Genomic DNA, 10,560 nt, shown 5'->3' with positions numbered 1-10,560 from the left:
ATAGATTTTTAAAGAATTGAAACTGAGGGCATATAAAATCATAAAAAGGATAATACTTTTTCATATGCAGGATAGGTAATTAACAAAATTAAATTTTCTACAACTTTATTTTATGACCTTCTCATAGAACGAGCGGTTTTGCCAATATTTTGGTTCAAACGGGAGCAAAACTAAAAATTTGAAAATTTCGGGAAAAACTGACTATCTTTGAAAGGCCACAGCTTAGTTGTTATAAGGTTTAGAGAGCTGCGGTTAGGCTTAAATTGTTGCAAATTTAATTATCTTTGTAATTTTGTTAATTACCTATCCTGCAAATGAAAAAGTATTATCCTTTTTATGATTTTATATGCCCTCAGTTTCAATTTTTTAAAAATCTATTTCTACCTTCTTTTTGTTTTTCAGATATTGTGAGTGAACTATTTGTCTCACAGACTTTGTTCTATGCTCTAATGAAAGAAAATTAAATGCACTACAACTTTATTATACGACTTTCTCATAGAACGAGCGGTTTTTGCCAATATTTTGGTTCAAACGGGAGCAAAACTAAAAATTTCAATATTTCCGGAAAAATGAACCATCTTCGAATGGCCACAGTTTAGTCGTTATAAGGTTTAGAGAGCTGCGGTTAGGCTTAAATTGTTGCAAATTTAATAACCTTAATTTATGTACTGAATCATACTTGTCGGAAACGCATAGTTTATGACTTTTAGAGCAAAAAGTGAAAAAAGTCCAAAATTTTCGCAGTTTATCACGTGGTGCGCAGCGAGCACAACTTTTTCGAAGTTGCAAATTGGGATTTACATCACCCTAACTGATCCAAACAACATACCAAAAATTCAAATCTACATCGTGCTTTGCGAATTTAGGGTTTTTTAGTGTCGATTTCTACTGGCCTATCTTTGAATAAAATGCGATATAAAAGTCACTTCAAATTTTATTCCTAAATGCATAGTAAGCTAAAAGTTTGCATTGATGTAGCGAAAAACGGAGAAAACGAATGATCTCATATAAGCTTGTTTCTATACCAAGCTAAAGTATGCGAAATTCGCTAAACGACACAACATTGATCGGATTATATATAAATTTGACAAGGGTCGTTAAACAACACTTCTTTTTTTAACCGTGAAGTTGCAAAAGCATTGCTTAAAGTTTGCAATTTTATTTGAAAACTACGAATTTGTTAAAAGTTAAAAGCGCGCATACAACAAAATGGTACTTCAATACCATGATTTGATAACCTGTTATATTTAGACAATTTTCTATGTTATATATGAGTATTAATACCTATTTAAAACCCATGTAAAGTATAGAAAAGCTTATTAATTATATAAAAAAAAATATTCATTGATTTGTTAAAGTTTTTCAAACGTCATTTAGCGATCATAGTTGATAAGACTTTACTAGTATTCAACGGAACGTGGTAAATTGTTCATTCCTTAATTTATAGTGAATTTTCCATGTATTTAAATATAAATTAAAGCGAACATAATGTAAGAATTTATAATGCATTTTGCGACTCTTTATCGCCTACGTTTGTATTGTTGTATATTGAGGATAACATGAAATCGAACAAGTTTAGTATTTAGATTTAGTCTTTGTTAGTCGTAAGTGATAAGGTGAGATTAACTGCTGTACTATGGACTTGGTTTGTCCTGTTACTATGAAAATGTTAAATCATTTGTAACAATTATACTTTTTTATTTTTTATTAAGTTGGTATTGTTCACTACATTGGCCAAAATTAATAAATGATTCAGCTTATCGTATATTTTGTGAAAATTAACATCGTCTCAGCCAGATACTAAATATATTCAAATATTAATTAATTGAAATCAACCTCATAGTACACCAGTTACATTGTAGATAGACAAATAGCTTGCAGCCCTCTGACTGATGTATTTATACACTTTAGGTTTTAAATTCTATGTCCATTAAAACTAAGGTAACATACACATTTTCAATGCTATTAGAAGTCGCTACGATAAAAATTGATGAAATGTTAACCCTATTTATTTATTGACTAGCTAACAAATGGACTTTAAATATTTAAATTATATTCATACATAAATGCTAAAGGAAGAGTACCACTGTTCTTAGATATCGTACTTCAATCGAAAAGTCGGGGATTCGCTATCAGACGACTGTGCAATAAATTGATTTTTTTTTAATTTATCTTCATCAGTTATCAACATCGTTATTTTTCGAAATGGTGACGAAAAACATCGTCTGGAAACTAATCCTCCGGCAGTCCAAGAAAGTTTAATCGATCTGATCGATGTATTTCTTAAAATGATCACGAATAACGTGTTCATTATAAGAAACACAATTCTAATTCAACAACAATTCTTTATGCATGCATTGAACTATATGTACTATGTTTTTGTGCACTTCTAATATATTATGTACTTATAATGTCAAAAGAAGTAAAACTAATGCGTATGTTTTGTAATAATTTTACTTGTTTTAAATTACCCAAAGTCCCTTTGTTAGTAAGTCATAATTTACTGTTTTATCAGTATTGTAGTCTACTCTTTCAACATTGTTAATAAAACATTAAACGCTATTAACAAGCTATTTATGTAGATATATTATGTAATATGTTACATAGATCAATCATTATGTATTAAGCTTCACAACGTATTTGTAAATATTTGTAACATGTCAAACATTCAGATCGATATTCGAAAGGGATTCTGATAAACTGTGACTGGTTCATTAAATATGCATAAGGCTGCGAAAATTAAATAATATAACCATCTATCTATGTAATGTTTATTAAATGGAGTATCAAATAAATGTTCTCAAAAAGAGCTGTTGTTTTACTTAACCCTATCATAAGCGATGATTTTCCTTAGTTATTATCAGAATGAACGAATTTTTAATTAATGATCATGCTAATTGGTACCCTATCCCTAATTTACAATAATTTTGAATTTCTGAACAATAAACTTACTTTCCTAACTAAACTGTACTACATACTACTGTATAAAATTTACACATGTCCATGAATACATTTTTGCTCTAGGAAGCCGCAAAACAGGCATTTCAATTTTGTATCTGTTCCTACTTCCTTGTCGGTTGAGGCTTACCGTCCCGCAATGTTCTGCTTTGTAAGAATTATTAAAATAGTCCAGTACCTATGTCCTGCAATTTGCGCGAAACGTGAAAACGCGAATTAAACACCTCTGATGCGCGAATTAAACACGGGTAAAACCTGATTGGACATTAAGCAATACGTTTGGAGAGCCAGGACAACCCCTCCTAGGATTGATAGCGCCTAAAAATCTGCTCAATGAAACCCTAAACTTTTTAATAGTCCGTAGTCCTTGATCCAACGTCCATAATGTTGGCTAACTTGTACATATAGTTGATGTACATGTAAATTATAATAAATTATGATGCCTTTACTGCCTTTTACCAATAAATACAAGCAGGAATAAGATGATTAGAGTTATTGTACGAAAAAAGTAAACGAAGTAGGTACTGATGGTATTGTAAATATATCTACCACTAAAGTAGTAAACTCTCGGCTGGCGCAGATATTGCGAAGCGCATGCCCGCGAATACCACAGGCGAATACGCGATATGGGGAAGCGCAGCGCAACGCATTTTTCATTGTCAAACTATTATCGACATTGTTCTCATTAAAGTTAAATTCATAAAAGCGCAGCGCTGAGCGCGACACACTCATCGTGATTCGTTTTACAATTTTTCGAGAGATATAGTACGTGTACATTCACGAATAAAATGCTGGATTGGGACATGTTATTGATTACATTACTTGTAAAAGTATAACAGGAAATAAATAAGAGTAGAGAAAAGAATAAACAGAACATTTTGGGTTGACGAAATTTCAGTGCCGCGCGAGCGTGTCGGTGGCGCGGGCGCGGCCAGCGGCCGAAAGCGGGTGCGCGCGGAGTAGTGCGTCTCGCGAGCCGTTCACATTTGCCGCTTAGATGCTTCTAGGGAATAAATTGTTATTTGATTTTGAATATTATTGCAATGACGACAATGAAAAATGCGCTTCGCTGCGCCTTGTCATATGAAGGCCGGCGCAGATATAGGCCCTCATTCGTAACAAAACTCTCATAATATACAGGATAACTACTTCTAGTACTACTTTCGCATTGAGTGACTTTTTGGTTGAGTGTCCTTTTCATACAAATAAGTTTTATCATCTTATTCGAGCCTGCATTTAGTGGTTGGAATACTATTATTTTCTACGCTTGGTAAGAAACGGATGCTATCACACTACTATAGACATGTTTCATTTAATAGCCTAATATCTATTGGAAGCAGATTTTCATTACTTTTACATGATAGTTCGAAAAGAAGGGACTAAGGTGAGGAGAAATATCTTATCCACTCTCCGCTTTTTGCCTGTGAAATGACGGATCGTGTGTTATAAATAAAAAGCAAATTTATAAAGAAATCTTTATTTACAATACTATTTACAGATACGTATATTGTTATATTGTATATTCATTACGTAATGAAAGTAAATTTTGCATTAGTTACAATCAAAAGTAGCACCCGATGCAAGCATGAATGGACTGTATGTATTGACGAATATTAGGAAATGCGTAAATAAATAAGATGTTTGAAACATCACAAAAATTGTACATTATGTAATCAACCATACACAATTCCTTATCAGTCTTACATACATAACAATAATTGAAATGTTAGAAAATCTTCATTGATACATAAGTTTAAATAACAATACAATAATTTTGTCTGCTTTGATTAAAAAAAAGATAACAAAATAAATTTCTCTGTTTTGTATTTATCGAAAGTTTTGACTAGACAATATTGTAAGCTATTTAAAATTATTCTTTGCATCATGGTGTTCTTTTTTGCGATTTTTGAGTTTATATTTTATCATACAATAATAATACTATAATGAATATAAGTAATGGCACACTAAACATTTTGTGATAAATATATAAACAATCAGTATTTTTACATGATCAGCATGGCAACACAATTGCAATTTTATGTGCCTCAAAATAAGCGTATAAAAAAATGGTAATTCTTTCAAAATCCCGTTTTTTTTTCTTCAAAAAACACAGTGCGTCATTTCAATAATAAATGCGTTAGGAATGAAAAATGTTAACCTCAAATTAAAGACTTATAAAAAGCAACCTGTGCTTTAACAAACATGATTTTATTTTCATAAATACTTTTTCAAAAGTGGATTTTAAAGACCTGTCTTCCACATCTACAAATTGACTTGTACATACAAACACAATTGCAATATTACATACTTGTTATCGAAGCGTTAAAAATTATGAGTTATTCCACTCATATTTACGCAATCTTCAAAATTTATCTCTAGCTAAAAAGGTCCACCTATGTTAATGTTATGTCGGATGAATGATTTAAAGCATTTCAGAGTTTAGTAAATCCTACACGTTCAACAATTCCTTTACTTTCAACATCTAATTCATTTTACCTATTCATATTATTTTTGTTCCTAATCTAATTAGTTCTAGAACATTTGTGATTCCTTCTTTCCTTATCTATTCTTAAGGTCTTTAACAACATTATCACATCACGAACACCAATTTAATATCTATTCATTTGTAACTAGCAATGATTTTTAAGTTATATGGACGATCGAAAAGCGGTGTTGCCAGTTTCTTAAGTCTAATTAATGGCCTAACATCAGTCTAAATAAAGGACACAGTATCGGCAAATCAAATAACACTCTAAAGGCTACGTAAATAAGGTAGAATTTATTTTGTCGTCTACTGGCAAGCTCGTGTTTGTGCGGGACGGATGATCTGCGATTATATGATTTTTTTTAGCAAATTATTACATGAATGTGCTTTTTATTTGTTTTTATATCAAGCGTTATTAGTTAACACACGTCTTATAATAAGATTGGCTTAGTTTCTTAGATTTTATGTAAGTATATCATTTAATTAATGTCATTTTTAATTAGTGTAATTTATTATTATTATTTATTATTCTACAGTACAACAGTGAAAAGCTCGATATTTTTCGTAATTTAATAATTATTACATTTCTTATAACACAAACAGAAAATAGTCCATTTTGTAATTTCTTGTATATTTCAATAGAAATGTTGACGAATTTATTTGTTACGTATTATTAATATTACAATGTGTACTTAATAGGAGATAACATCTATATTATGAACTTATATAATGTGGGTTCATCGATTTGTCATATTTCAATTGATTAATGAGATGTTAGTACATAATTAAACTTTATTTGCGACGCTATTTCATACTAATTTCATTATTAACAAAAATAGAATGAACAATACACAGTAGCTTTATATGATTTGAAAAAAAAGCAGTTATTAACATATACCCTTTATAAATTATTGATTGTAGAGAAATACAATACAAAGAAATGCGATAACTGGGCAAAATATACTTTAAAATGCTAATTCGAGATCAATGTCGGGGGATATTTTTAATCATAATATAATTTGTAAGGCGTTAGTAGGAAAATTAAATGACACTGCTCAATCATTCCATCTGTAGATAATAATTTCGAAATTTGATTCATACAATCCCAATTTATATAATTCAAATAATCCCTGTATATTTTCGAAAACTTACATTTTTGGGATTATATTCAATTTTTATGTATGTTTCTCATAACGTTTGCATTGCAATTAGTTTTTATTATACATACTGTATAATTTTGTTACTATCTAGAACACATTATTAATATTTTATTTCATTATTTTAAAGTTAACTAAAGAATTTGAATATTCCGTGTAGACGCGACACGACATTTTATCGCGCCAGTATAATTTTAAAGCCTGTGTAGACGCGGCACAATCGAAATATTTTACAATCTATCTATACTCTATAGTTTATGGTTTCACCGATTTCAAAACATTCTATACTCTATAGCTATACTATTATCTATGATTCACGTGCACGCAGCGGGCGCGGGGTGCGGCGCGATCGGCGACGTTGCTGCGTGTGCGTGTGTGTGTGTATGGCTGTGTGTATGTGTGTGTGGGGTGATGGGTGAGGTGGCGGTGTGTGCGTGCGTCTGCGTGTGCATGTGTATATGCGTGTGTGTGTGTGGTCGCGGCGGCGAGGCGAGCGCGAAGGCGAGGCGTTCTAAGCGGAGCTGTAATGGTGCGAGGCGAGGCCATGTTGAGATTGTCGAGAGTGTAGATATGGCAGTTTCTACCGCTTCGTACCGGGCGCGCCGTTCGCGCTCGTCGCAGGTTGATAGCTCCTGGAAAAAAAATTGGTTGTTTGTAAAGTAGGTTTACGATCGAGATGTTTACGTGATAACGTCTTATTGGTGGCAGCGCTCGAGATGAGACGGGAGATCGGACCGTCTCTCTCTCGTTATACCTGCGATCGCGCTCGTGAGGTTTTGGTGTGACACAAGTTTCTGAACATGTCACCCGGCTAAAACGATTTTAAAAACGTTATCACGTCAAAATGGTTCAGTTTGCGGTTATTATTATATTGATAATTATAGTAATGGTGATATTTTGTACACAATGAATAAACTATTCAACGAAACACAATATGTTGTTTTATTTTTTAACTATAGGTAGCTAATAGACAATATTATAGATGTTATGTCAATCAAAAACCGCTTAAGATTAATCTGATTAAAAAATAGATAGAAACAAGAATTATAACAACGGATTTTCTGACATCAGTACCGTGTTATCCATAAACGTAAGTAAAATTACTTATTTTAATAAAACACAACGATCTTTCAAACTTAAAATATTATATAAATTACCTGCTCAATTAATTCAACGTCGTCGTCTTCACTTGGCTGGATTAGCTGATTTCTGAGAGTCTGTGAATTCAAATTAGACTTTAATATAATCAATAATTTTACTGCTAAATAAAAGCACTATAAAACTAAAAATAAAAAGTGATAATACTACATTAAACTAAATTCATTGCGATTGATATGCAGCACCGTTAAATTGTCTGTTTGAAATATTTTTATTGTGTATAGAATAAAAATGGTTAAGCTGTGCAAAGCCAAAACAGCAAGTTAACTTTGCGACCACCATTTTTTATATTTTGGTACTTTAGTATGTATGGAAAAATCCGCATCATATACGTATAACTTACATTTTAGTAAGTAAACCGATTATGATAAAATCTTATATTTCTTAAATAGAAGATTAAAACTGTCGTTAATCCCAACAACTTAAATTCAAATACCGTTATTTTATTTACATTATAAACGGTCCCACAATACATTTATATTTTCGTGTGCGTCTCACTCGCACTTGGGCGAACGGTTGCATGCTATCTCGCTCATTCCTATTATATTTTAGTAATATTTAGATGCTTTTATTTATTAAAAACGCATAATAATATATTAACAGTCAGTGGTTATGTACACGGGTGCCAGGAGGTCGCGAGTCAACGCGTTGGAAGCTGTGAATTTGTATGCTCTCTCAGTTATAATATGTTAAAATATTATAACTATAAGATATAATATAATAAAATGTAAAATAATGTGTTGAAATGAACATAGATGATAGATACTGAACTCTCTTTACTAAAATCGGATAATAATAAATGGGTACGATAAATAGTCGTGTCATAAATTAATTGGGTAACAAAGCATTAATATATGTAATTATATAGTAATAAGGCATATTTCATAACCTAAATATAAGAAGATATAGCATTATAGTCGAGCCAATTTAATAGGCAACTATAAGTTTGAATAACTTTTGATGACAAAAAGTAGCAAACAAGGTATTTTTATTTGCATAACGCATAAGCTATAAAGCTTCATAAAACTGCTAAAATAATAAAATAAAGAAGAAAACTGCCTCCAAAAGTTATGAATACTAAACCTATATAATTTTTGGATGTATAATTATAACATCCTTATTTAATATGGTACTTCATAATATTATGTTACAAATATAGTACATTGCACTACGAGAGAGCATACACGCATATACACGTAGTGCGCGTCTATAAGCATAGTATAAAGATAAAAGTATGTTATCTTCGTACAAAGGTACATTTCGCTGTGTGTATGTACGTGGAGTGCTTGGCCACGCCCCCCGTTCATGTACGTACGTTCCTAAACGCCGGGAGTTGGCCTACTTGTATCTTTATACTATGCTATAAGCGTGTGTGTGTGACGTGTACGTGTGTACGTTACGTGTGTGACCTCTCATCTTTATTCTTGAGTCGAGATCGCCAAGCAGGCCCTGAATGTTGGAAACACCTGTTTCACATTAAATCCGTTACGGTGCTAATTTTTTATTTAATTTTTTTTATCATGAAAATAGAAGGAAAATTGCTTTCTTAAATGGGAATATTTGATAAATACAATAAGTTTCATTGTTATTATAAAGTATATAAAGGATAGGGGATATATCAAATACAATACTTATTATAAAAATTTATAAATCATGTGATGACAGTAATTGCATGTAGTAAATAAATAAATAAATATTTCGGGACAATTTTAGTACATATGGAAAGAAAACGAAATCCAAAAATAATGTTCATGAAAGGTTAAGGTAAAGAACACTCATTATTGTAAATATAAAGGATTAATAATAATAATGTTTACAAGTACTCACTTCAATATTCTGACGGTACTGCTCCATCATGTTCTTACTGGCGTCGAGTTCGGCCAGTTTCTTCACAACCACGTCCGCTACGTTTTTCTCTGTTACATCCAGCCTTTCCCTGTAAAAAAATGAGATATGAGTATATCTAATAAGTTAAATATTTATGAGGTACGTGACGCAGGTTATATATTATAACCTGTGCCATGGCCGCGTGCGTACATGGGCCGATATTAATATAAAGTATAGACTATAGTGAAGTCTCATGTCCCCTAGTGGGGTAAGGGGCAGATGCATTATACATCTGTTTCACAGATCGATTTTCTTTAGGGACAAGTAGGTGATCAGCCTTCTGTGTCCTGCCAGACCGAGACATTTTTTTTTCTTCGTCTCCACCGGGAATCGAACCCAGGACCTCTCGGTGTTACGCTCACGCGTCAACCACTGTACCAAGGAGGCGGTCATATAGATAGACTATAGAGTATAATGCATAATAATGCATTTGAGGGTAAGGTGGAAACGGTTAGTTGGTTAGTAACATATACGGAAGGTAGAGATAAACTACGATAACATGGCGCGCCGCTCCAAAATTCAAAACGTTTGAAAGTATTTGTGAAAGTATTTACAATGCACCACCAAGATTCACAACGCTTGTGTGCGTAATGAGACGGCCGTCAAATAAAAACAAATCCACGGATTTGTTGCTCGACTAGTCACGCTCTAATCGCTCATTATTATTAGTAATGGCGCTGCACTGACGTATTCTATGAAAACGACACGTGCGTTGTCTTGTTTTTTATTAGTTGACCAACAAATCTGGACGTAAAGTACTAAAACGAATACGTACAACTACATACAAACTCCTTCGTAAGGATGTCACTACACACATTGAAACAGTAATTTGGAGGGGCGCGCCATGTTATCGTAGTTTATCTCTAAGTACATAGCTGCACAGGACACAAAGGGGAGAGATGCAAGCTGTGTGCA

At 32.4% G+C, this 10,560-nt stretch overlaps 1 protein-coding gene and 1 long non-coding RNA gene across 5 annotated transcripts in view; both read right to left on the bottom strand.

Moving 5' to 3' along the window:
- The window catches only part of LOC149486099 (uncharacterized), a 54,724-nt gene that overhangs the window by 36,068 nt on the left and 8,096 nt on the right, over nucleotides 1-10,560 (bottom strand). The window lies entirely within an intron of this gene.
- The window catches only part of corn (microtubule-binding protein cornetto), a 59,446-nt gene continuing 53,948 nt past the window's right edge, over nucleotides 5,063-10,560 (bottom strand). For all 4 annotated transcript variants that reach the window (XM_089699439.1, XM_089699438.1, XM_089699441.1 and 1 more), the window contains exons 10-12: nucleotides 9,586-9,694; nucleotides 7,758-7,817; nucleotides 5,063-7,232 (exon numbers count right to left, since the gene is read on the bottom strand). In XM_089699439.1, coding sequence (XP_089555565.1) covers nucleotides 6,915-7,232; nucleotides 7,758-7,817; nucleotides 9,586-9,694 — 487 coding nt within the window. In that variant the 3' untranslated portion in view covers nucleotides 5,063-6,914. The remainder of the gene's footprint in view (nucleotides 7,233-7,757; nucleotides 7,818-9,585; nucleotides 9,695-10,560) is intronic.

This window comes from Colias philodice, chromosome 9 (assembly GCF_061535455.1).
Source record: "Colias philodice isolate Cphi_HAF_F1 chromosome 9, ilColPhil1 Martin Lab GWU primary, whole genome shotgun sequence".
NCBI lineage: Eukaryota > Metazoa > Arthropoda > Insecta > Lepidoptera > Pieridae > Colias > Colias philodice.
Note: the sequence above shows the minus strand (reverse complement) of the source record. Positions and strands in the feature narration are given on the sequence as shown.